Source organism: Chaetodon trifascialis, chromosome 1, assembly GCF_039877785.1.
Source record: "Chaetodon trifascialis isolate fChaTrf1 chromosome 1, fChaTrf1.hap1, whole genome shotgun sequence".
Classification (NCBI taxonomy): domain Eukaryota; kingdom Metazoa; phylum Chordata; class Actinopteri; order Chaetodontiformes; family Chaetodontidae; genus Chaetodon; species Chaetodon trifascialis.
In genome coordinates, this window is record NC_092056.1 from 22,699,946 (window position 1) to 22,727,571 (window position 27,626).

Below are 27,626 nucleotides of genomic sequence, written 5' to 3' on the forward strand. Positions count from 1 at the left end.
TGTTCACTTTTTTTGAGACATCTGTCCTTTTCTTATTTTGCTGCTATTTTACCTTCAGTGTGGTTAACATGTTCACATGACGGTGGTTGATATTTTTCAAACTCATCTTAAGTCCGGCTGCACGGTGGCGCAGCAGGTAGTGCGCGTGCCTCACAGCACGAAGGTTGCCGGTTCGATCCCCAGGTCAGGCGGGGCCTTTCTGTGTGAAGTTTGCATGTTCTTCCCGTGCATGCGTGGGTTCTCTCCGGGTACTCCGGCTTCCTCCCACAGACCAAAAACATGCTCATTAGGTTAATTGATGACTCTAAATTGTCCGTAGGTGTGAGTGTGAGTGTGAATGGTTGTTTGTCCTTGCATGTGGCCCTGCAATCGGCTGGCGACCGGTTCAGGGTGTACCCCGCCTCTCGCCCATTGTAGCTGGGATAGGCTCCAGCCCCCCCGCAACCCCGAAAGGGATAGGCGGTATAGATAATGGATGGATGGATCTTAAGTCCATCATAAACCTTTTTTCAAGCAGGGCACTACACTGTAAAACCTTTTGATCATATTTATGTATTTTCATTAACTTTGTTCTACTTTAGTCTCCAGAATGTTTCACCCAAGTCCTGCAGAGCCACCCTCAAACTCAAATTCAAACAAAACACTTGCAAGGCTGAGTTAACACAGGTGCTCATGTCTTTTATTGATGGAAATCCAGCCTTGAAGGACAGCTCAGTACACCAGCTAAACATTAGAATACCCCTTTACATTTAGTTAGTTCTTAGACTCAGCGTTACAATCAAAAGCATGTTAAACAATGAAGATGACTAGGGTCACTAACATAGGAGAAAGATAAGCAGAGGGGCTCTACCCATCACCCACTGGGGTTGAGAGGGACAGGGCATCATCCCTTCATCAGGTCCCCTGTGAAAAAGACCCCTCAAAGTGCTCATTCATATCAGTGGACTTTAGTGAACCATACATGATTCATAAGTGCCAACTTGGATATGATCCAAATGTAAAGGCTTTATGACACATCTATTAACACAAATACAGTAACTAGATCAACACCTCTGAAGAGGACATCCAAACTAACATTTCTCTATCGTCAGACAAAATATAGGTAGTATTGGATGCCTTAAAACAAAACTTTACCATTCACAAAAGTCAAGTATATCGAATGTAACATGGTGTGGAGTAGATTAGGAGTGCAACAGTTACAGATACACTTAAATACAGTGAAAGCTGGCATTAAGAGAGGACACTTCATACACACAGCACTACAGAAAGACCTGTTTGGGTGGAGAGGTGGAGCCAAGGCTGCACTGTTGGAGGAGCCCTTTGATTTAGGATGCCACGAGTTTGTTCGTTGAATCGGCAGGAGTGCGATTAGTAAACTGTTCCAGTACTCAAGGTGCTCTGTGTTAAAGTCAGCCTGCCCCACGACCCACCCCACCTAAACAAGAGACAGTATGCGCATGCACACAGACCAGGATGCATTCACTCTCAGACTAGTTCACTTTTCATAATACAAGTTTTTGAGTGAATAAATACAGCAGTTTCTGGTCGGGGTGTATTAATCTGAGGCCCTGCAGACTGGTTTGACAGAGAGAATCGATGTGAAAGGAATGAGGAAGTGAAGTGGAATTTACGAATCAAGCCTCCACTCTTACCCACAACAGCTCTTTGGCCACAAGGGCTATGCTCTATTTATATTCTAAATTTCTTAGCATTTTGGCTAAATTGTTCAAGGGATGACTCTGTCAGCCCAGGTGTTGGATGAGAAGGGCTGTGAGCTGAGGTGGATTGTCGGGTGGAGAGCTATGAAAGATAGATGAAGGTGGAGGGAGAAAGCAGAGCAGCCCTGTTGGCTGTTCAAGCCACCAGAACCACGCGCATGGTGTTGGTGTAACCAGAGCCTGGACGCCAGCCGGTCAACACGATGACAACGTCTCCCTCTTTGAAGAAACCTCTGGCTTTGCCTGGAAATTAGACACAACACATTTTATTAAATATTGCTTATTACGTGTCTGAGATTGTGTTAAGTACAAGGTCTTAGCACAAAGCTTCACACCAGTATGTATTATACTGGAAACACTGTTTTTTTTATCTTATAACAGCTGCACAAGATACTAAAAGATACTATAGATACTGTCAACAAATATTCTAAATTATAATTTGTCTTCAAAATAATCCAGTAATTACTATTCTTTGCTTTGTTTTTGTTTTATCCAGGAAAATCTACTGAAGTCTGATATATTAAAGTCTACGTAGAGAAGAAAATATTCCAGCGCCACGTGCTGCTGCGCTGATGTCCGCCCTCTCTCTCTCGTAGAATTTGAATGAAGCGTGTTTTACGATGACAAAATTACTGTGAATGGAGTCTGGTGGTTTTGGTGAGAGCGACATAATTATATGATTGCTGTTTCTGGTTAAACAAAACCGGTCTTACGCTTAAACAAAAATGCAGCTCTGTAGGGATCCTTTTCATAATGTTGTCGGACACTTAGTATAACAATCTGAGCCTGTCATTGACAAGAAAAAACACCTTTACTGGACGCACATTGACGGTGTGCAAACACCGGAAGGGATTAAATCACACCTGTTTCCTGACTGCTGGCTGCAGAGCTCTCATTCTATACTGAAAACACTTCAAAAACTTTGAGACTGCTCAAAAACAGATATTTGGACCTGTGTGTTTTATAAGCGGGAATATTTGAATGTCACTTCTGGCCCTAATACTTACCCATATCCATGGCAAAGTTGACACGCATATCGACGTCCTCTGCCCATACATCGTGGGCGGGCTTGGTGTAGAGAACGGGGAAGATGCCGCGGTACAGGTGGGCTTGGCGAGCCGTCTGGGCGTTACGGGTCACAGCGAGGATGGGGGCACGGGGCCTGTACCTGGAGATCAGGTGGGCGGACCTGCACGTGCACACACACACAGACATACAGCTGAGTATAAAAGATAATTGGCACCCAGATATCCGCAAGCAATGCACCCAAACCACAATGGTTTCCTGAATCCTAACCATGTGTTTTTTTTTAGTTGTTTATTTTAAACGTAACCAAACAGTGACTGCAAAGAACTGAAGCTATGTAATTAAAAATAAGGGAAAAAAAGAAGTCAGCATTGACTTTTCAAAGTCCTGTGTTTTACCCCATTCGTCCACCAGGACCTCCTCCCTGTGTGTACCTTCTTCGTGACACTCGAAAAAGATTACCTCACTTTATTCATATTTAGACTATTTTCCTTCAAACTAATGATTAGAAGAGTATGAGCAGATAATTATTATCATTAGGAAGAGAAACAGCTGAACAAGTTCAGTGCTAAAATACTCATGTAAAGTCATGCTTCCTTCAGTCTGAAGATAAACAGAACCTTACGTTGGATAATGTTTTGAGCACAGTGTAAGCCATTAACCTTAATCCTTTGCACATGTAAATGAACTCCATGCAGATGGATTCTTGGTAAAAGCGATTCAGTGTGACTAAAAACCCTGCAGCCCACATAGGTGTTCCCAGATATTCTGGCTGACTTTGACCTCTTCTTAGGCTCTGCAGGATTTGTTCAACAAACCCCATAATTAATTAAAACAACAAAAGGTGTTGACTTGCCCCACCCCAACAGTCACAACATAACTAAGAACAGTCAAGGAAGCCGAGCAGACTGTAACTGCCCAAACAGCCCGGAGAAGTCTAATCAGCCAAAGTTAGTGACAACACTTATCATGGGTGTGCAGAGGCTTGAAGTCACTGTCAATTGCCCGATTTAAATGTCCACACACACACAGACTTTGATGTCTATTCCTGTTAAACCAGTGAGGGCTCAGGGCTGCAGTGAAACTGACTCTCTGTGGGACAGAACTGTAGCGGACCTTGCTTACCCACAATACTACTGTGGTATAATGTTAAAAATGAGAAGGCCAAGTTTTTATGTACTGCATCTGGCAGGAAGCACAAGTACAACTAATGATCTCCAATAATGTTTTCTAATTTGCTGATTTCATACACTATATGAAGCTTTAATATCACGTGATTCAATTTAACAAAATGAAGTCTGGAGGATGGACATTGGGAAGGGGCTAATGACAATCCCCACTCTCACTCTTGTAATCTATTGCTATCTCCACCCACCCTCTGCAACAGCCCATGTCAGACACACATGCACACACACACAAAATCAAAGAGAGGAGATCTGCGAGAGCGAATTAGGTGCTGGAGGGAGAATCAGGAGCCGTGTTGGACGGCTTGTCATGTACTTGGCACATTACCTTCAGGACCAGGCTCATTTCCCCTCTTTGCTTCTCTATCTTACCTCCCAGTCTTGGTGAGAACAATGAGGGCACTAGCGCAGCATTTGAAGGATGACTCGACGGCACCAACAGCAACAGCCTCTGAGGGGTCTCTGGTCAGTTGGGAGTGTCTCCTCAGCTCCTCAAACAGCTTCCTGTGGAAGGTGGCCGCTTCGGCCTCCCGTGCTATCTGAGCCCAGAGGGACCATGAGGGAAGGGGTCGGGGGTTACTCTCAATCACACACACACTACCGCACGCACCACTGGGAGTGACCGGCAAATGCTAAGCTAGACTCCTGGTTAAACAAAGTTAGCGGACGGCTAATTGTTCCTTACAGTAAACTGAAAGGTGCCAAAAGACTTCAGTCAAGCTCTTGGGTTAAGATGTAAGTTTGTGCTTTTTTCCAGGGTTTTGATAAGTGCTTACACTCGTTCACATGAATAAAAACCACCCAGCAGTCTGCTTAAGACGTTTGCCAGCATCTCCCAGTTACTTCCTCAGTCAGTCTCTGTCTGACCCTACTCTCCCTCTCTCAGACTGCTCAAGAACCGATATGTCCTCCTCGACCTGCCAGGACCTGCCTACCTTCCAGAGCCAGTGAGCACAATGATCCCAGAGGCTAAGCTCTTAAAGGAGGCCTCAACTGCGCCAATTGCAATAGCCTCAGCGGGGTCTTTGCAGTGCGGCGTGGAGCGGCGCAGGTCCTCAAACACCTGCCGGTGGAACATGGCTGCCTCGGCTTCACGAGCAATCTGGCACAAGTGAGGGCAAGATGCATCAAGCAAGGGCATTCCCACACCGAGCACACACAGATGTAAAATGTGGTAAATGGGACGGGAAAAAAGGACAGGAAGATGGGACCAGAGAGGGACAATGTTGGAGAGACGCAAGAAAAGAGGTTGAAGGAAAGGACAGGAGAGACAATGAGGACAAGAGTTTAGGTGTGCAGTTAGTGTGGGTAGACAGGGAAACATCAACGCTGGTGCATATCCAAGAGTCCAAACTTTACCACAGCCATTTACATGAGGTAATACATGTAAAATAGTACAATGCAACCCATGCTAATCTGGAGTGAAGGCAACTGAACTGCTACCTTTTAAAAAGGTCTAGTTTACTTTCAGATTAAAACAATAATACATATAAAATGACAAAAGAACCAAATGACGAGCTGAGCTGAATAAAACTACAAAATAAATGATCAACTTCTGAAAAACCTGACTAAAGTCAACTAGGGGATTAAAAAGAGAACTGGGAGTTACACACAAGTGTGAAGACATGGTTAAAGACAGTCAAGAAAAAAGTACAAGGAAGCTTAATTTATGATGTTAAGACTGAAGTCAATGAGGGAAAGACAATGCCTGAGAGCAGAAGCAGCTGAGAAGCAGGTTTAGTCCATGTGATTTCACAAGAATAGCCTCCTCAATAGTTGAAGTTGTTGTTTACTTTGGAAGTTGTTGTTTACTTTGGATTGGAAGCACCTCATGCAACTTCAGCATGAAGGACAGCAAGCTCAAAGGAAGGAGCTGTGGCACTGCTGAGTCACTCCTGCATCTGCATAGCAGTGCAAAAACAGAGCGTAGCTGAGAACAGTGGAGGTTAGCCAAGAAAGGCCTGAACACTGAGAGACAGACATGACAGCTCTGACTGCATTATCCATACATGCAAATGATCTGAACTGCAAGATTTCATTGAGACCTAATTATTAACAGTACTGGGTCTCAAACTTCAAAAAGGTGTTGTACTTGTGTCTGTCCCTGACTGACAAAACAACAACAACAAAAAACAAACTGATCAGTAATTGATTCACCATTAAAAGCTTATAAAATGCAAAAAAGCAGTAAAGGCAGTTTGAAGCCCCTATGTGTGGACAGTTTCACATTTCTTTCTTTAAATCATCAGATGTTTAATGGCCATCAGTTGTTCACTGATTATTCATTAGCATAAAGTGGATAAGTGGATTGAAAAATGAATAAAGGAGAGCCACTGCCAGTCTGCCTAACAATCCTGCTGATACTTCTTTTAGCAGCTGTTAGACCAAGTGGGGGAAAAAAGATGCAGCATTGTTGTGCAACTGAAGTTACAGATGTGTTCAGGAGAACACAAAAAGTAGGAAATGAGAAAGAGTAACCTCCCAGTAAAACATGCTTAGAGTTAAAAATGACAAATCATGCAAGATTATTCCATAAATATAACTGACTTCTCCGATCAATAATCCTTACGATTTAAAATCCTCTTTACATTTTGATGTTGAATCAACTCTCCTGATGTTTACTGTCATTCTAATGTGCGTTAACTCACCATGTGCTGTGTGCGCACTGCCTCCAGAGGGTAATCCCCCTTGGCGGTCTCTCCGCTCAGCATGATGCAGTCGGCTCCGTCCAGCACGGCGTTGGCTACGTCACTGCCCTCAGCGCGGGTTGGTCTGGGCTTCTTGATCATGCTCTCCAACATCTGAATGGTGTTCATGTGAGGTGTTAAGAGGGTGACATATACAAATAAGCAAATCTGAAAATAACAGCCTTTTCAGCGCTACAGACGAAATGAGAGCTAACCCTGTGTTTTACGAGGATTAAACAGAGACTGCCCTCTCTCACGTTCACACAGCTGCAGATACTGACACATATAAGCTGCTGGGGGAAAAGCATGTCCTCTGCTTTTATCTAACCTGAGTGGCGCATGTGATCGGCTTGCCAGCTTTGTTGCAGCGCCCAATCATCATCTTCTGAGCTAGGAAGACCTTTTCTGTGGGGATCTCAATTCCCAGGTCACCACGGGCAACCATGATGCCATCGCTGGCCTCCATGATCTCGTCAAATCTGCACAGTTGACAGAAAATTACAATATAATCACAAAAAACAAATGTAAATCATCACAGGAGGTTAAGAGTTTTAAGGCCTTGTAAAAGAGGTGGGCTCATAAAAGGTTGCTTTTCACAGCTGGCACTTCACAGATATGGCCTCATGCGCAGCCAGTGACAGAATGAATAAAATGAGATCAATAAACTGTAATTACAGCATGAATTTATCATGATGTAAACAACAGTGCTGAATTGCTGGACCCACACTTCCTCCACACACACCTGCGCACACCCTCGTGGTTCTCGAGCTTGCTGATGATCTTAATGTCTTTGCCTCTCTCTCCCAGCACGGCTCTGACAGCGTGCACATCTGCTGCTTTGCGGATGAAGGAGGCGAAGACCATGTCGACTCCGTGCTCCACACCAAACTGCAGGTCTTTGATGTCCTTTTCTGAAACAGCAGGCAGGTCGACAGCAGCACCAGGGAGGTTCACTCCTTTCTTGCTGCCCAGGGTGCCGCCGTTCTCAATCTCACACATGAGAAAATCAGAACCTGGAGACACAAGAAAATCCGAATGGGTTGAGGTCTTTCATCATATATTAGTGCTTCCTGAACATTAAGAATGATGGTGATCCTTAAGGATCACAGGAGATTTTATGGGGCTGCTACTCACCAATCTCTTTGACCTGCAGGGATATGAGTCCGTCGTCGATGTAGATCTTGCTGCCAACCTCCACCACTTTGGTTATGTTCTTGTAGTCGAGCCAGAGGAGCTCCTCACTGCAGTTGTCTTGGTGAGAGTCGTCTAAGGTGATCTTGATCATGTTGCTCTTTTTCAGCTCCACCTCAGCTGTGCCACTCTGTCAAATCATGGACATTCATAATTTCTTTTTTGTTCATCTCATGCCAAATGTTCTCTCTTCAGAACATTCTCTAACAGCTAATAAAGCAATCAAAAAATCAGTGGGTCTAAACTCACTCCCTGGATGAGGCCTGTCCTGATCTCTGGGCCCTTGGTGTCCAGGGCAATGCCGATAGGCCTGTACTGGATACTGCCAGGCTCGAAGCTCTCGCATGCCTCACGCACATTCTTGATGGTTTCTGCATGGTACTGGAGAAAGGAAGGCAAGTGGAACATGTTAAAATATGTCCAGAGAAAACACAAAGCAAGAAACCAACAATTTGGCAGAGGCACTGGTGTTACAGTTACTGTAAGATACAGATTTTCTTAGGCCAGGGCAATTAAAAGATAGTGTGTGTCTAACAGCACAGCCATAAACATGAGTCATACTGCCACTACTGTCTTTCCACCACCCTTGCTGCTCGCACCAAGCAGAATAACTGAGAGCCTCTGCAATAAATGACTTGCAAATTAAGCACATTAAATAGGACTTAAGGGATTACATTTCATATTGTATTGTAGCAATATACAGATATAGAAGGTCATCGTAAGTATGTGTTCTTGAGCTATGATGAAACCACAAAAGCTACCTTGTGTCTCCAAGTTATAAGGAAGTGCAGGAAGACATTCCTGAGTGCAGTCGAGGTTGAACAATAGACACAATAAAACCAAACAATCTAAATCATATCAGAAACATAAGCAGACTGAGACTAAGATCATTACTCGTGACCTGACCTTGTTCACACCATCAACAGACAAATTCCATTTGACAGGATGAGAAAAACAATAAAGGTAGGTGCACTTTTACCCATGAAATGTTGATGACCTCTGCTGTAAAATGCTTTTGCAAATGATGGAAGGGACCTTTAGAGAAATTCAGCACTGTCATGTTACTAATGTAGCCTATCATCAAGCAGGCTAATGAACACATAGCACAACACTGCCTCCTGCTCATGGCTCATGCCGCCCACCTCGGTGACCAGAGCTTTTTGGTAATAACTTAAGAGGCAGGTAATCACATTGGCTGTCTCTCTCATAGTCCAGTACTGATGAAATGGCCATACAAATACAACCTTGATAAAGGTTAGCTTCAGAAAGTTGATATATCATGATAAATCTATGAACGACGTCCTGGCAGATGTCTCTAGAGTAGTTAATAGACAGGTGTGCCAGTCACTACAGTTTTATGACCAATGCTGCACAGCGAATTCAGGTCAGGTAACTATGTATAGGTCAGGGTCAAACTCCACTTAATGTTCAGTTAGTGCCAATTTCATTCAAAATTATTAGGACTGCTTTTAAGAAATGTGACTTTCTGGATTTGCAACTTAATCTTCTTTCTACATCCCACTTTACTGTAGTTATAAGTGGACTGACCTTGGCGTTGCTTTGTGTGCACACAGTAAGAGTCTAGGCGTGCTGCCTGCTGAGCAGATAAAGGCAGGACAGGAAGCTACACATGACATATTTATAGCACCCCAAGCCAACAAAGCTCTGGTTTCCTTTGCTGTTCTCCCAATCAAGCCTAACCCACACAACAACCAAACCAACATGGACCACAGATGCTTTTCACTGAGGAGGGCTCAAAATACTATAAACAGAAGTAATCATTTCACTATTCCCAGATCGTGAAGGGTTGAGTCAGGTTGTCCGCCACATTCAGCTCACCTGGACTGACTGCTTCACTATACTACATACAGTGAGCCGGTGGCAGTCAGCCAGCCATCTCTTAGGTGTGTTTGCTTTGGTAAAAGCAAAACTAAACCAATTTAAACTGACAAACCGTGTGTGTGTGCGCCTCCTCCCTCTTCGTCTTACCTTGAGCTGGTTTGCAGCATTTCAGGAACTCACACCGGCCCATGCCGTCTTAAGTTTACCTAATCAGTAAATTCATTCATAGATTTGTCTACATATTTTCCAATAGACAAGTCAAGAAGTTATAAACACTTATTTGGCGCTTTAAACGCTAAGTTTAAAGTTCACTAGTACTGTCCTACTGTGCTTTCAGGTGAGATCTCCAGATAATATAAGCCACTTCATTCATCTGTCCTCTCAACAACTTAAAAGATAGAAATACTTTGAAGAGCATGTGCCATTACATGAAATACACACTTACTCAGGCTGCATCACTTAACAGTTGAACTTTCAGTAGCTAGTCCAAACTCTATTGTTAAATTAGCAGTACAATTTTTTCCATTCATGCTGGCAAACCCACTCTTTCAGTTCATGATAATGGACATGCTTCTTCACCACAAGCTTTGTTGGCCTAGTTTCACCACAGTTCATTTATGCAAATAGTTGCCAACACTGCTTGAAATGCTTAAACAAGCTAGACCAGAAAAAGCAAAGACTGCCAAAAAGATCAACCTAACAAGCAACACCGTTCTGTGATAAAGCACAGCGCCATGCTGGATTAAAACTATCAGCACAGTTCAAACGTGACTTTGAACAATGTGGCTGGATTTCTGTACCTGCCACAGTCATTTACACAGTAGACAGAAGTGTGGAAAGACGCACCTCGTGTGTGCCATGGGAGAAGTTCAAGCGAGCAATGTTCATTCCAGACTTGATCATCTCCTTCAGCATATCCACAGAACGGGAGGCTGGCCCTGCAGGAAGTTATTGAAAGGATTAAGACACAATAGAGCGTTTTAAATTCTGAATTGATTTACATTTCATGGTAATTAAGTGAACTAGATCAATGGTATAGTATGTTTCATTTTCTGTGTAGGGATTCTCTTTATTGAGTTACGTGTAAATCCAGATTAAGTTGAGAGGACATATTATTTTTTGGTGAGCAAAGACACAGCAGTAGAAGCAATGGACTACTTGGCCGTAATGGCGCAGCCCTGCCAGGTATCTATCCAGTAGCATCTATATATCTCAGCGACTAAAATGTCAACCAATAATGTTGACCAACCAATGGTGCAGATGATGCCAGTGTTGCGCGCGGTGGTGGGCTCGGAGTCGATGTCCAGCAGGCACATGTGTTCCAAGAAGGTGTCCGCCATGGCGGCATTGAGCTGCTGCGTCTGGATGAAGGCAGAGCCCATGTCTAGTGACTTTCCTTGAGGCATGGTGTTCGATGGCGCAACTGTAGAAGTCCTACAGGGGGAAATAAATAGAGGAAAAAAGTTAACTACAGGGCTAAATTTATGGTTTCACCTCCAGCACAACTATCTCCAACTACCCTCAGACACCATGACTAAGAACAATAAAGACTACATTTGACTTACGAAATGTCACCACTGCAATTCTCTTTAAATAATGTGGTATTGTGTGCTACTTTGCACAAAACTGTCCTTTATTGAGCTACTATTTGCCTTTTAAGTTGCACAATCATCAGCTTACACAGTGGCCAACTCTATGCTTATATCAATTGTGGGCAACTGTTTACAGTTTGATAACAGAAAAATGAATGTAGATCAGAAATGCTAAGGAACATGTGCTTTACTGTATCCATAATCTACACTGACAGTGGCACAGTATAGCTTATTGAGCTGCTCCACCATACCGTACACTCTGTTCCCCCCTCCACCCACCCACATCTCTCTGAGTCACCCATGGAAAAGACACCGCCACAAAGCTCATCTACAGGACTGGAATTGGCAAGATTTCATCACGACTTTTTCATTACTGCTTTTAGGCCAGAAGAGGGAAAACACACTGTATAGTGCACAATAGCACTAAAAGAGATGTTATCAAACTCTGTGCACTTGTAAATTGCTCAATATGGCTCTGTGAACACAGAGTGCGTGGATGGTGCTGAGACACTTCCTCGTTTCTCCTTCAATCTATACATGAAAGAATTATGAGACGCTCTCTATAAACACACTGACATACAGGCATGTTTCAACAAACAGACGACAAGGCAGGTTTATTTGAGCAGGGTGCAGCACTAACACACCAAAATGATGAGGAATGTGGCGTCTACTACAGCTCAGGTTACTGTGGTTACATAACTAAAGCACAGCTGACTGAAGCCGAAATGCTTGGTTGAACAGTCTCAATCTGGTGGCACAGTACGCAGCAGAAATCTGTGTGACTCAAGCTCTGAGCCTCATGAGGTGGTCAGAAACTGGTCAGACTGTGACTCTTTATTGAAACTGGGCTCCAGGACAAGCAGGTCTGCAGCTTTTTCAAATATCATTAATTCATTATGGTGAAGATCTTGCTGCTAAATACTTGGAAGTATGCACATTCAGTGTACTTTTCCAAAGTGTTTTGCAATAACAAAAAACAGTGATTGAATCAGGAATAAAACTGAGGATGAACAAAGCAAGATTGACTGATGAAAAAGCCAATGCAAGTAAAACATTCATAAATTAAAGGCAGCGTGCAAGAGATGTGAAAGTCTATAGTTGGCAGAAGATACCAATAGCCCAAATGTTAATCTTTCTCGATTATTTTAAAATGATAATGTCTGTCTGCCAGGTGCCAACTCAGGCCACAATTCAAACCACCCAGTGGAGAGATCAAGTTCCCACAGTTTAAATTATAAATTAAAGTGCATTTCATTTCAACAGGGGACACTCTCACTGGTTGCTTCTTTGGCAGAACAACCTCCCTCCTTTTCTGATCCCCTCTGCACAGAAGCAAGACCTGTCCTGGGGTCCTAGTGGAAACATAGCAAAATGTGCACGTCACCTGAAGTGAGTCTAAATGTTCAGTGTATACTGAATATCACTTACAACAGAATTAAAGAAGAATTTGAAGGTACTATTACCAAGTGGGTATTTTACAAACGCATCATGGTGGGAGATTCCAGGCAGAGACACTATACCAACACGATCCTTCATCAGGGGCTGCTGATGATGTAACACTCGAGTCAATGGAGCAGACCAATGCCAGACCAGTGCTCTACGTGAGCACAGTCACATCCCACTACTGCAACACACACAACCATGACCAGGCTGCAGGCAGACATCAGAGTGGACTGAACCACAGAGGAAGACTGCAGAGGGGGGAAACAGTCTGGAATGTTTTTACTGAAGAATAAAAACTATCCAAACATGCTAATGGATGCCATTTGGTGAAATGCTTTTCTCAACTGGTCTGCTACTAGAGGATGACCAGTAAAGATATCACAAGTTTAACGTACTTTTTAAGATAATGCAACAATGACAGTTGCAGTTGCAAAACTGAAAGGGGACGGACATTTGTTTTAGAGGGAACAACTGAGATGAAGTTTCACCAAGCTCCCCTTACAAGCTGTTTTGCTAGCTGATCACATGCAAGGACTACAAATCAGATGCATTACTGCCTCATGGTTGTGTGCCTCCACCAACCAGTTAAGCTGCAATCTACATCCGTGTCTTCTCCAGACATATGTTTAGTGAAGACTTTGAAAGAATTTTATAAAATGTATTAAGTCAATTTTTTTGGCAAACTGCAAGTTATCAATATATTGACATTTGTGTTTCCAGTGAATAATGTCCAGTGAACTTGTGGTGAACTACAATGCTTCAAATATGGATGTTGTTGCAAAGAAGCTACAAACTGTAAAATGTGGATGCCTCACACACATCATAGTGTCACCAATTCAATATCAGACCAAATCTGAAATATGGTCACTGTTCCTGAGTTCTGGTGTTAGCTAATGGGCAGAAAAGTGTTTTCGCAGAACAGTATGACATCACCGTGAAGCTGGCTTTTGACCTTTTGGATATAAGATGTCACAATTTATCATAAACATGTGTGTGAAAGTTTGTCATCCATTCAATTCAAGGTGTCACAAAGCAAGGCTTATTAAGGGACTGCAAGTGTCGGATACTCTATTATGCATATGTTCAGCCTGTTTCCCCTCAGTACCCATGAAATGTGCATCCACCACAACATTCCTGAATTTCTTTGCATTATTGCCATGGACTCAGATTTCATTAGCAAACAAGTCAGTCTGTATCGTTGTCACTTTCATGAAATGTCATCCTGAGGAAACTGACCTCAAATTTAGCCTGTCTCCTCAAATGATGTGTTATTTTTAGAGCTATCAGGGGGAATAAGACTGGTAAAAGGTATATTAAAAAAATTTAATCTGGTAGTGACTATCCTTCCCCGAGTGCAGTAATGTCAGACAAAATTATATCATTGATCTCTGTTGCTGGCTGATAGACATGGACAGCATGTCTGACCCCAGGACAGCCAGTGAGCACAGGCCAACAACAGCGGTAGTAACCCTGACACAGATGCAGGGCTAACTTTAGAGCTGGCAACTAATAATCCCCTCCAATCCCTTTCCACCACTTCTACCTTTGTATCATACTCTCTCATTGTAACAATCTGAGCCACTATCTTCTCATGTCTTTCCAAATAATTTCCTCATCACTTATCTGTGAAAGACGCCTGCACAATCATTGGCAGCCATAGTAGCATTGCTACCAGGGCGACATGACACTTAGTATCATCCATTATTGATGTGACGTAACACTGGGCTAATCCAAGTTGGCTCACATAGACAGTAAATGGCTTCTATCAGTCACACTCACTCAACCAAGGCTCCATTTGCAGGTAGCGCTACATACCCCCAGTAGATCTTCCTGTTCCTCCTGGGAACAAACAGGCACGTTACCACAAATGACCTCTGCAACAACCCCAGTGTGTAGGACCGTCCAATACCAATGCGCAAACTTCTCCCTGCAACAGCAGTCAAAGAAGAACTGACCGCTGCAGTGCGCGTGCCAATGTACGATACTTTCAGGAGCTCAAGAGTAAATCCCTTCAATGAGGATAAAGGACATGGAGAGCGCCTGCTGTGACCAAGCAATCCCCATGACCAGATACAGTGGACGTACATGAGACTTCCACTACGACGCACCAGAGCCATGTTGCACCACTGTTACTACCGGCCTAGGTCATACAAGGCCCCAGGTCTAAAAACAGAGTAAGCTAATAATAACGCACAGTATGTCTGTTTGTAGAAATCTAATACTTGGCATGTACGGTGGCACTTACACTATGCAGGCCTGTGAACTGCATGAGGGTACTGCATGAGTTGAAGTTCATGAATGGTACTGAATAATGTGCATATTCAATTCATTACCAATATGCATCCATTAAACACAAGCACCTTACATCAAATTGAGGGCACAGAGTTTTGTCAGTGTAGTCAAGTGCGTCTGTAGTGGCAAAGGAAATACCCATAATTGGTAGTGTTCCATCCCACAGCTCTACATAGCATTAGTCAGCAAACATGCAGCTATGGAGGGAAGGGGCTGCATGAGAGCAGTGCCAGCTGCACTGATCACTGGCTCAGGTGAAACTGAACTATCTTACAACAACAGCAGGTCAAAGATATGTTCATTCAGAACAGAAAAATAGCAGTTTCGCCATCCATTAACTGCTGTAGCTGGTAGACTCCATAGTTCATTATTATCTTTCCAAATGGCTGACTCCCTGCCAATGTGCTTCAACATCCAGAGTTACAATTACAAATTATAATATACACTTGCATGCTGTTGTAGATTTCACCAGCAGTTCATGTCTGTGGATGAATACATTCTGGTCTGGACTTTTAGATGAACTTTCTACAGTCAGTACATGGAATTTGCTAAGAGTAATTTTAATAGGATGTAGGGGACTATTTATGACAACTGAGACTCCAAAGTTGCCTCCTCCAAGTCCACAACCTTCATTTAAATAATAAGCAGACACTTAGCACTTCCCTTCGTTGAGCTCATCACTTCAATGCTGACATTAGGGCCTGACTGGTCCCATGAGATAAACTCCATTTTGTCAAGAGGGCCTCCAGCCAGGAAGGACATAGCAATGACAGAGTCTCCAGAATTTTGTTATACACAAAACAAGCATTTGTCACAACATAAAGCATGTGCAGGCCACAGCACAGGCACTAAGCATATCCTGCATGACATCACACTTTAAAACGTTACTTTAGAGAAAGCCTGGCTTTGGTCAAATCTTGTTCTTTCTGCAGCTGTCCTATAAACAGGAGATAATAATCACGTAACAGAGGACAACACAGTTCAAGCAGTACTTACAACCTAGACAGGCAGGGTGAGACTGGCCTTCCTGTGCATGTATTCAGTGTCAACAAGGCCTGTTATCTGTGGCACCACTGCAGGAGGCTACTGCAGTGAAGCCGCTAGAGCAATGTACACATTTCAAACTACAGTTAACATAGGATGAATATGTCCTTCAACACAACGAAAGAAGACAGTGATGTTGAGGAGAGATGACAGGAAGTATGGATTAATAAAATGATGATCGATGAATTTCTGACTCTAACTGCAATGTGACGACGACACACGTCTTTCAACATGTTTTAGCTTTGGTGCATTAATGCCACTAGTAAAGACCTATCGATATTTTATTATAAAATACTCCAATAAGGAGCCGACGATGCGCCAGAGGTCACGTTCCCATCCTGCGTCACATTTTCCTCGACTAGAGACATCACGGGCACTGGCCAATGGGAAGCCGAGAAGACGGAGGGGCCACACCCACAACAGGGGGCAACAGGAAGCGATTCTTCATCGTTAAACACTGCATCACATTTAATTTCTCCATTTAAGACTTAATGACTGTGTTTCGCGATGAAACACAATTGCAGCATGTTAGCTGCTATGAACAGAAAGACATGCTTAAATCACGGACAAATTCCCTCAATTTATCCATTCATTAACTGCACGTTAAAAAAAACCCAACAACAGAACGTTGTTGAACACCTAACGTTACCAAACAGGCGTAGCCGGAGTGAATTGGCTTATCAAAGCTAATCACATACGTCTAGGTGTTCTGGCATTTTTCAGCATTATTTCGAAAATGAAAAGATGAAGAGTCGAGACAAGCCACGAGTGACTCATACATTCCCGGACTCGCAAGATGTAGCGTTGGCTGCAAATACAATAAAAGACAAAATTGTTTAGAAGGCGGAAATGTGACAGCGCAAGTATCCTACGAGCTATCAAGTCACTTCATACGATCAATAACCCGCAGTCCCTGCTGATGATACCCACCTTACCTCGTTGGACAAGTGCTCGGACTGATGTAACTGCCGTTACACTAACACGAGCTCAAGGTGATCTCCCTACTCCCTTACTCTGCGGAACTACTTTGCAGGGATGCTAAGGCATATCCATCCGAGAGAGTACATGTTGAATGAATATGAATATAACTTCTTAACACATTTATACCAACCGCACTCATCACAGACTACTCAAATGTATGTTTTATTTCAATATTACTCCCTTGGAATGTCAGGAAATACTAAAAACTAAAAACGACGCGGAAGGATACGCACATACGCGTTGGAAGTGCTTGGTAAAGTTAGGGAGCCAATCGGCGCGTGTGAACGCATCAGTAGCGCGTGGAGTCTGACATGTGACTGAGGACGGCGGAGTGTGGTTTCCTGAAAAACGCAGTGGTTTGGCTGCAATGGTTATTCAGTGCCTTTCCCAATTTAACCGCCAGAAATGACATTATAGTGGGCATTGTGTCAAAAGGTCAGTACGTGTTTGACTCGTACGCACGTGAAAAACTGTCTTGAAAGCTATTAAAAAATTCCGCTCCCCTCTAATTTCTAAAATCTGGTACAATAATGATACCCAAATACACGTGACAGAAATGCATCATTATTCACTGCCACTCTGGATGGTTGAGTGATGAACAGGGACCCTTGTGGTGTAGCAGTAACTTGCGGTGTTTGAGGCAATACCTCCATCTAGTGATGAACAATGATATGATATATTTTGTCACTGATGTGCATTTATGTACATTTAGGTTGAAGTACCTCATATTGAGAAATGAAAAAATCTTTTTTGTCTTGAATATTAGGTATGATTCTTCACATCATTCACTCTATGTTTAATTGATTGAAAATACATTTTAAGTACACAACCAATATTGTTATACCAATACCATCCCATACCAACTTATAAAATGCAAATAAATCTGCTTCTAGCACTACTACTACTACTACTAGTACTACTACTACAACTACTACCATTACATTTTACAACACCCTTAAATATAACAATTATTACTTGATTTCAACACAAGTATGAGAAACTTTGTTGGTGGCAGGTGGTACATCACTGCGCTGCTATACGTCCTCAACTTAGTGTAATGTCACAATCCGAATCAGCTGTGGTATATTAATGAAAGACAGTAACTCCAGATATAATGATTGTTCGCCTAGTGCAGACAGCTTTGTTCCCCTGGATGATTCATTCTTTTGTTATGATAATCAGCTCTGCCAAGGAGATGGCAGACAGAAACTAAATCCTTGCCGCAGACACAACTGCCTCAACCACAGTGAAATTCAAATCTAAACATTCAAACTCCGCAGCAGAGATCAGACTAATGAATCTGGCAAAGACACTCCTCAAATTACCCTTTGCAGATACACAAAAAACTGATCTTTTATCTATATATATATTGCTGGACTCCCTGAGGCCTGCTGTAAGGGTGCACTTCACAGAGTCCATGTCTCCTCCCTCTGTGTCTCACCTGTTCACAGCTGTGGTGGTGTTAGCACTGCTGCTTCCACTGCCCATGTTGCTGTCGCACTGGATTTTGACAGCCTCTGCCTGGATCCACGGCACTCCACCGCCTGAAGCCAATGGACACACCTGTCCAGGTGAGGGACAGTTCTGCTGTCCAGTCACCCTGTCCACCGGCCAGGCCCCTGGCTGTCACTCAGTATTAATAGCTGCTAACACCTGGGCCACGAGGTACAGTAAGACACTGTGGGAATGTGCTCAGATAAATCTCAGATGAGCAGACAGGACGTCCTAATACTTCTGAATGAATTATTACTGCATAAGTACAGCAACTGCTACTCATGGATATGAATAAAAGGGTTCAATCAAATAACAATGTGAAATAAGCACAACTTGAGGCACACATAGAAGGACTAAAATAGCAAAAAATGTATTGCTTGTGTTGTGAACATAATAAAATAAAAAGAAAAGCATAAAAGAAATAGCACCATTAGTGATAGTTAAAATGAAAGTAGGTGGACATATTTGGAGATATGTGAATATAAGATATACTCTCATAGTGCAAAAGATAGAAGACAAATGACTTTATGCTTTAGTGGGTGTCAAGTTTATATTCTAAAGTAGTCTGGTTAAAGTGTGTTCTTTGCTAACAAAATGAAATATGCAACATATTTTATATCGGAGAGAATTAATAAAGTTTAATCATGTTCTGCATTATCAGCTGCATCCAGAAAAAACACATTCTGACTGATGCACGATAAGTGGAAGATTGTTCTCGGGCTTCTACTGTAGTTCATTTGAACCTGGAACATCTCATTATATTGTATACGAGCAGTAACAGGCATTATAACTGTGGCTGACAAAGTAACTCTGGCATGACGTCAAACTGTTTCCACATATTTGTACTGTGCATCAGAGTCCGTGCCCTTTAGTTTTCCTTATTGTTTGGCAAATTAAAATGTGAAAATCTTCCTCCTGGCTACAGCTACACATTGAACAGACAGTTGGCCTAACACCTGTTAATTAATCTGTCCATTCTGTAGGTCAGCTCTTAAATGGATACCTTGAGATAATTAGGGTAAAGACTGATTAGCTCAAAGGCCTAATGGCAATTATCTAACACATGCACACCAGGGCCGTGCAGAGACCTTTGGAGAGGCAGGTGCTCAAAGTTAAAAGGGGGCACATGGAGCACGAATTTGAAACACCATACAGAAACATACCTTGAATTATAACCGGTTGAATGGTAGCAACCCATATTCATAAAGAAGTAACATGGAATCACAACATACCATATCATTGTCCACACCTCATATATTTGTTAGAGGCCAGTGCAAAGCAAAATTAGTCTCCGTTTTACCTGATGGGGTACATTAAACAGCTTCTGTTGAGGGGGTTGGTGAGGAGGCTGCTGCTGATGATATGGCATTTCATACCTTTTCAAAGATTGTACTGTATAGCCAAATTTAATCCATTCATAATCTGCCCTTTATTATTCCTAACGCTAAATTAATAAAGTAAAAAATAATTAAATTATATAGAAATCATGTATTTAAATATTTTCGTGCTTTTATTCAGTTTGACTATCGACTTTGACAGCAAGGCTCTAAAAGTTATATAATTTGTATGCATATTATATTTAATATGTGTGTAAATGTTATAAACAAACAAGTACTGATATGTTTAAATGAGAGGTTGAGAAAATCAAAATTCAAATTCTTCTATTATTCTTGTATTTATACTGTAATAGTCCAAAATTATGTGAATATGCATATTGCCATTGCCTCTAGAAACATAGGAAAAAACACCTTGACAGTAAAATAACACATGATATCTCTCTAATGCACTTTGCCCATGACAAGAGAAACATACAGAAACAAATAAACAAACAAAAAAGCCTCACACACGCTATGTGTGGTTAACGAGCGGCTATAACTTGTGAGAGGTGTGTGTGCAGAGTTGGATGACACAGAGGATGCTCATTGCTCACTTCACTTACAAATTGCATTACATACAAATTGTATGTAATTTGTAATTTACATACAAAATGTGTGTGTGTGTGTGTGTGTGTGTGTGTGTGTGTGTGTGTGTGTGTGTGTGTGTGTGTGTGTGTGTGTGAGGGAGGTACACTGTAGCGTAGTCCATTAGAGGCTCATTTGTAACACTGCTCTGGATTTATGCTCAAAGCGATCATAAGACCATTCCCTGCTGCAGGCCTGTATTATTTAGAAAAACCTTAACATAAAAAAGAGGCGTGACCTCGTTTAAAGCAGCATTAATTTACTTTTTTTGGCCACTTGGGGGCCTTATAAAATCGTTTGAGTGAATGTGCCAGAAATGTAAGCCTAACATTCCCTCACCTTTAATTTAGGTTTGTTCTTCATCAACATCTGAGGTTGATGAGAGTTGGTGAGGGAGGTGTTTGTCACTGCTCTCACATTACACAGAGTCACATGATCCATTGTTTTCAGCGTTACATTCAAAACACAGAGGGCTCTATTTTTGACTCCGCCGCCGGCGGAATGCAGGCTGCGCGTCTGGTGGAGTGATATCTTCGAGCAGCGCAGGCAGGCGCACAGCGCACTTGGTATTTTGGTAAACCAAGGCGCACAGAGGTGCGCCAGGATGGGCGTTGCGGCGCAGTGGGGGGAGGTGTCGGCATAATGAGCCGTGGTAATGAGCCAGCAGGTAGAACAACAGTGTGAAAGCAACTCTGCTGTATTTAAAATACTACTGAGATTGTGTCTGTGTCTGTCAAACTTTCATTCATAGATTAAAGTGCTTTTTCATATCGGGTCCTTTTCCTCACGGTCTCCCTCCTCTTTAATTTGGTGATTGTTTATCCAGCTAGAACAGTCTGGTGAATACACACCAAAGATGAGGTGCTGGTCAGGACGATGGCACACTGAAGAGATGACACTTTGCAGCTCATCTTCTCTTTCATTTAAGATTATTAATGCATAATTAATCATTTTTAATATAATAATCAATAATCGATAATCAATCATATTAATCATATTTACGCTGGAGGCAGCAGCAGCACTCACCAACAGTTCTGTCTCATTCATTTTAGTACAATCAGATATGTAAAAATGTTTTAAAACCCTCTTAAATGTTCTGACGCAAACACTGCGTTTGCACTCGTGCTCACATTGCTGGAAAGCTGAGATTCCTGTGATTCAGCTGATGCAAATGGCTACAACAAACAACTGCTTTTAAACTTTAGGCAACAACTGAACGGCGTCGCCCCGTCTTATATGTCCGACATGGTTAAGACACATGTGCCTGCGACGTCGCTGAGATCATCTGACTCAAACCTACCGATTGTTCCTGAGGCCAGAGCTACAAGGCACGGACAGGCTTGATGTCATTTGAAATCAACAACAATTGAATATATTTGTGATCTGTAAATATAGAAATCAGGAAAATAATAAGAATCTTAATAATAAATAGTAATACAACCTGATTCTCCAGATGGTTTGTCACACAGCTTGTGACCTGGCCTCTCAAATGAGAAATAATATGAAAATTAATGAAATGGAAACAAAAGAAAACCGAACTGGTGGAGACAAAAAGCCAAGACGTTCTGCTGCTGGACGTTCATCATAGAAAACAGGTAAGGAAAATTTAAACTCTCAATATTGGCTGAAACAATTGATTCTGCTTGTGTTTTTCAAAGGTTTTTATCAAGTCTGTCTGATTTATGTTGGAAATATGACATTCAGTGTTTGTCAGTTGATTCTGTTCTTATTTTATTGTAGCAAACATACATTAAATACATTCATTTCTACAGAAAAATCTCGAGATTTTTTTCTTTTTTTTTTTAAATAAATATTACAAATTAATAATAATTTGTAATATTTATTTTGGGATGAAATTGGAGCACCCAGAGAAAACCCAAACTAAGAGCAGGATAGATGCAACTGAAAGCTACCAAAGCTGCAGGATCTGTGGATTATATAGCTGCTGGACTGGATGGAGCCTTTTCAAGTCGCAGTAGAGTCCTTTCAGTTTTCTCTTGCCTTCTCTGGCGTGAACTTCTATCCATGTTTTGTTTTGGTCTTTGTGAATATTCAGATGGCGCTTAGGTGTACATGTCCACCTTTTCATAGAGATAGATTATCCCTGTGTCATATATGTCATCTGGGTAGCGCTCTGGTTCGACAGATATCTTCCGATCGTCTGCTTTGATGGTAATATCATCAAAAAACAAATATGACCAAATGTGCAGACCGCCGTGAGAAATGACAAAGGACAGTTTGTAGAGCTGCGTTACGTCTTTGTCCACAGCAACCTCAACATAGTCAGACGGAGCCACTTGTACTCTATCATCTGGTCCCTGAAGGCGAGGCAAATAAAGGCTTAAAATGTCTGGGCTATTCCAGACCTGGCGTGTCTCTACGGTGGATCCACATGTCTTACATTTTCCAACGCTTGGACTGAAAACAGCCTTGAGGAGAGAATAAATGTCTTCTCCTTGTCCTTGTAAAAAATAAGTTGTGTTCACAACTGAGGCATTAGATGTGGTGACTTTACATTGTTCACACCTGCTCGTTTCTGTTGTCCTCACCATCGTTTGCACCCCGCATTCGTCTAACCAGAGCAATAAATGCTTTAATAAATGCTTTAATGAATCAGCAGAATCATTAAATGCGCAAGGGGTCAATTCTGGTACGGCCAAAATTAAGTGGTTCAATGCCTTAAAGATTGGCTTGCGACCGAAAGTCGTCCCTGGGTTGCTGAGGGCTGTTAGAAAGAGCCTTGCAAATGCTGGTGCTGGTGATAATTCTACCAAAGCCTCTGAGGATCGGTGCTTCAGTTTTTGTTTCACAGGTGCCAGATGTACAACAACAACATTGTACTGTTGCATTCATCCAACAATTATTGAAGCGATTAGGAAATCTGCAAATGTTCTTGCCGAGATTATTGTTGACGTCTTGTGCTGTGGTGCACGGTGAAGCATGCAGATCCCATGTGATGGGAACAGGAGATCTTCTTTTGGTGTCTACACATCCAACTCCCTCTTTTTGGCTAAAGATGGGAACAGGAGGTCCTGTGTTGGTGTCTACACATCCAACTCCCTCTTTTTGGCTAAAGATGGGAACAGGAGGTCCTGTGTTGGTGTCTACACATCCAACTCCCTCTTTTTGGCTAAAGATGGGAACAGGAGGTCCTGTGTTGGTGTCTATATCTCGAGCAGCCTCTGCTTGCATGAAGATGGGAACAGGAGGTCCTGTGTTGGTGTCTACATCTCGAGCACCCTGTGCTTGCATGAGGATGGGAACAGGAGGTCCTGTGTTGGTGTCTACATCTCGAGCACCCTGTGCTTGCATGAGGATGGGAACAGGAGGTCCTGTGTTGGTGTGTACATCTCGAGCACCCTCTGCTTGGATGAGGATGGGAACAGGAGGTCCTGTGTTGGTGTCTATATCTCGAGCAGCCTCTGCTTGGATGAGGATGGGAACAGGAGGTCCTGTGTTGGTGTCTACATCTCGAGCACCCTGTGCTTGCATGAAGATGGGAACAGGAGGTCCTGTGTTGGTGTCTACATCTCGAGCACCCTGTAACTTGGGTGAGGATGGGAACAGGAGGTCCTGTGTTGGTGTCTACACCTCCAGCTCGCTCGTCTTGGCCGACGATGGAAAGAGGAGGTTCTGTGTTGGCGTCATCTGAAGGTTCCTCATTTTTGCTGAAGAAGGACTCAATAAGCCTTCTGGCACCTTTAGTGACTAAAGTGCCCACAGCACAACCGAGTCCTGAGAAGATGTTGCAATTATAACATAAAATAGACGGCCATGCATGCTGCGTTCACTGACATGCTTCATGGTAACTGACGGGAAAAGTCACGTTTTGCAAGACAAATAGATAATTTATCATTTTTTTGGTCAGGCCAGTGTGCCTACTTTATGGGATGTAAAAAGGCCAATCTCGAGCATCCTCACAGCTTGAAAAAAGCTAAACTGAACCAGTTGCAAGGATGCTCTAAGACAGTCAGATGATTGATTATTGATGCATTTTTTCATAATTAAACCTTTATGTTTTCAGCTAAGTCCCATTAAGATCACAAAATCTAAATTTCAAGGGAGACCTGGCCAAGGTAGCAGCATTACAGTGTTACAAGCAACATGCATGCAATCATTAAAAAACACACAAATACAATAATAACATCAGCCATTATATGATCCAAGTAACATTAGACCAGTATTACCCAAATTATTTTTCTGGGGACCCACCTTTTAAAAATGGCAAATCATTGTGATGAGTTTCCCAATAGCCTGTATCTATAAATGATGAGATAGCCAAAATGAATGTTGTTCATCATTTTTACCATGATTCATAAATTGTTGGTTTTATGTAAATGGTATTGAAAACATATACACTCGTTAAGTGCTTTATGAGACAAACATGATAAGAATACATGAATTTAGGTGGAAATAAGACATTTCCTTGCACCAGTAAAACTATACACACAAAAATACGATATAGAGAGGTTAGAGGTTAGCGCTTCAGTGAGTAAACATAGCAACTTACCTGGCCAATATACTTATGTCACATTAGTAGCAGAAAACTTAGCATTAATTAGTGGAAAATTAGAAAAATAATTTGGGTAATACTGGTCTAATGTTACTTGGATCATATAATGGCTGATGTTAGGCAGTTAATGATCCTTGGTTGTCTGTTAGCATTGTATAGCTTACTTGTTAGCTAGCCATGATGTCACATCTATAATGTCCCAAGTACTCATAACTAAAACATACTTAATCATGCATGCCAAGGCCAGGCCAACAGCTGGACAAATGTCTGGGCTGCTGCCTGACAGACCCTGTCAAACAGTCATTATATTTACTATAACTTCAATTTAATTGCAAGATGTTAACTTAACCTTTTTAGCATGCGGGAACGCTAGCATAGCCCGCTAGCATACGCTGCTAGCTGATGCTATGATAGCTCGCTAGCTCATGAAACTAGATACACACTTAAACCACGTAACTATATATTTCATACAATTTTCTAACTATGAGGAAACCTCACAACTTAGGAAAACTAAGTAAACCTGTATAATGTTTCACTTACACTTTCCGCATTACCACTGCCAGACGCCATGGTCATGGTCAACGACGGCCTGTCCTTGGCTGTGGCAGGCATTTATAGTGCTGTGCGGACGCGTTCATATGATTGGCTGAAAAGTACATCCCACCCCCATGTGGGGCACGTTCTTGTGATTGGCTGAAAAGAGGGCGACATCTGATTGGCTACAGATACTTCCCTGTTAAAAAAAATGTATTTGTGGATCGAGAGACGGCAGGGGAGTCTCAAAAACATTCACACACAAATGCAGCAAAGTTCACAAATGGAGAGCGGTTCGCAAATGCAGATTCGACAGTTCGTGAATAAATGTCACAATATACATATATGATTTAGATGAAAATTGCAATTTTTTTTTAGAAAAAGATATTTGTGGATTTCCGTGATATATATTTAAAACAAGTTACATTTGTGTGTGCATCAAAAATACATTTGTGAACTTTATTAATTTGTATGTGGATTATTTGTACATTTATATAGAATGAGAAATATTTGTGTGTGCATTGAAAAATATTTGTGTGTTGAGAGACATTTATATATAAATCCCAATATACATTTGGGAATCCTTCTGCGTGCATTTATTAATTATGAGACTGATCTAACTCCATAAAACTAAGACAAAATCAAACAGCCACTTCAGGAGAAAGCGATGTAAAAAAGACTTATCTTTAGATGTTGTTCAAAGGCATCGACAGATTTAGAACCCCTCAGACCTTCAGGGAGGCTGTTTCAGAGTTTTGGGGTGTAATTAACAAACGGAACAATCAAGAGGTTTGAGTCAGAGGAATTCACAAATCAATTACAGTGGGATCAAGCCGGGGAAGCGTCGTGCTGTTGGCGGGAACATGGATGGCTTCTGCAGCCAGCGAGGCCAGGGGCTCTATCTTCCACTCCGCCGCCGGCGCGGCGCAGGCTGCGCACCCCGGGCAGTGGCATTTTCATGCAACGCAGGCAGTCGCACGGTGAGCCAGGATGGGCGTTGCGGCTCAGTAGGTGGAGGTGTCGGCATAATCAGCCGGCGCATTTGGATTTTCGTTCCATTTCGGTCTGCGCCGGAGGCGCCAAAGTGCGCTGAAAGCTCGCCACCCCAGACCTGGTCAACCCTGTGCGCCAGCGACGCACCGTCGGGCAAGTGTATTTTCGTAAACCGGCGGAGTCGCGTGCTACGTCACCAACACCTCACAGGCAGGTTTCCACAGTGTCTGGCATTTCACTGCAATCAATAATTAGCAACAGCCACGATTCAATGCAACTATCTGAGTCAGCACATACAGTCAGACCTAAATTTATATATTTTGATCCGTATCTCACAGGGCCATGCAGACACCTTTGGAGAGGTAGGTGCTCAAAGTTAAAAGGGGGCACATGGAGCACGAATTTGAAACACCATACAGAAACATACCTTGCAATATAACTGGTTGAATGGTAGCAACCCATATTCATAAAGAAAGTAACATGGAATCACAACATACCATATCATTGTCCACACCTCATATATTTGTTAGAGGCCAGTGCAAAGCAAAATTAGTCTCTGTTTTACCTGATGGGGTACATTAAACAGCTTCTGTTGAGGGGGTTGGTGAGGAGGCTGCTGCTGATGATGATGATATGACATTTCATACCTTTTCAAAGATTGTACTGTATAGCCAAATTTAATCCATTCATAATCTGCCCTTTATTATTCCTAACGCTAAATTAATAAAGTAAAAAATAATTAAATTATATAGAAATCATGTATTTAAATATTTTAAGTTATATAATTTGTATGCATATTATATTTAATATGTGTGTAAATGTTATAAACAAACAAGTACTGATATGTTAAAATGAGAGGTTGAGAAAATCAAAATTCAAATTCTTCTATTATTCTTGTATTTATACTGTAATAGTCCAAAATTATGTGAATATGCATATTGCATAGTTTTAGTAAAATAACATAATCTATGCCTCATTGCCTCTGGAAACATAGGAAAAAAACAGCTTGACAGTAAAATAACACATGATATCTCTCTAATGCACTTTGCCCATGACAAGAGAAACATACAGAAACAAACAAACAAACAAACAAACAAACAAAAAAGCCTCACACACGCTGTGGTTAACGAG

General features: G+C 42.1%; 1 protein-coding gene across 6 annotated transcripts; it reads right to left on the minus strand.

Moving 5' to 3' along the window:
• Positions 1 to 657: 657 nt before the first annotated feature.
• On the minus strand, positions 658 to 18,568 carry pkma (pyruvate kinase M1/2a). Of its 6 annotated transcripts, none has more exons than XM_070961207.1 (11): positions 18,442 to 18,568; positions 10,898 to 11,082; positions 10,495 to 10,586; positions 8,056 to 8,187; positions 7,750 to 7,936; positions 7,358 to 7,628; positions 6,944 to 7,094; positions 6,577 to 6,729; positions 4,864 to 5,030; positions 2,726 to 2,907; positions 658 to 1,961 (listed from the first exon to the last, which is right to left on the minus strand). In XM_070961207.1, exons 1-11 carry the CDS (start codon positions 18,486 to 18,488, stop codon positions 1,855 to 1,857), a joined length of 1,674 nt encoding a protein of 557 aa, XP_070817308.1. In that variant the 5' UTR covers positions 18,489 to 18,568; the 3' UTR covers positions 658 to 1,854. The 6 variants fall into 6 exon arrangements, with proteins under 6 accessions (XP_070817308.1, XP_070817558.1, XP_070817395.1 ...); XM_070961457.1 differs by lacking the exons at positions 4,864 to 5,030; positions 18,442 to 18,568 and adding exons at positions 4,301 to 4,467; positions 16,950 to 17,048; XM_070961294.1 differs by lacking the exon at positions 18,442 to 18,568 and adding an exon at positions 16,950 to 17,048.
• Positions 18,569 to 27,626: the final 9,058 nt, after the last annotated feature.

Bases quoted from the DNA above. Each gene is read 5' to 3' on its own strand.
- pkma (XM_070961128.1), bottom strand. From the start codon at position 14,800: ATGGCTCTGGTGCGTCGTAGTGGAAGTCTCATGTACGTCCACTGTATC. The intron at 7,937-8,055 runs GTGAGTTTAGAC...ATGATTTGACAG, and splicing joins GGACAGGCCTCATCCAGGGA to AGTGGCACAGCTGAGGTGGA. The intron at 6,730-6,943 runs GTTAGATAAAAG...AACACCATTCAG, and splicing joins CGATCACATGCGCCACTCAG to ATGTTGGAGAGCATGATCAA.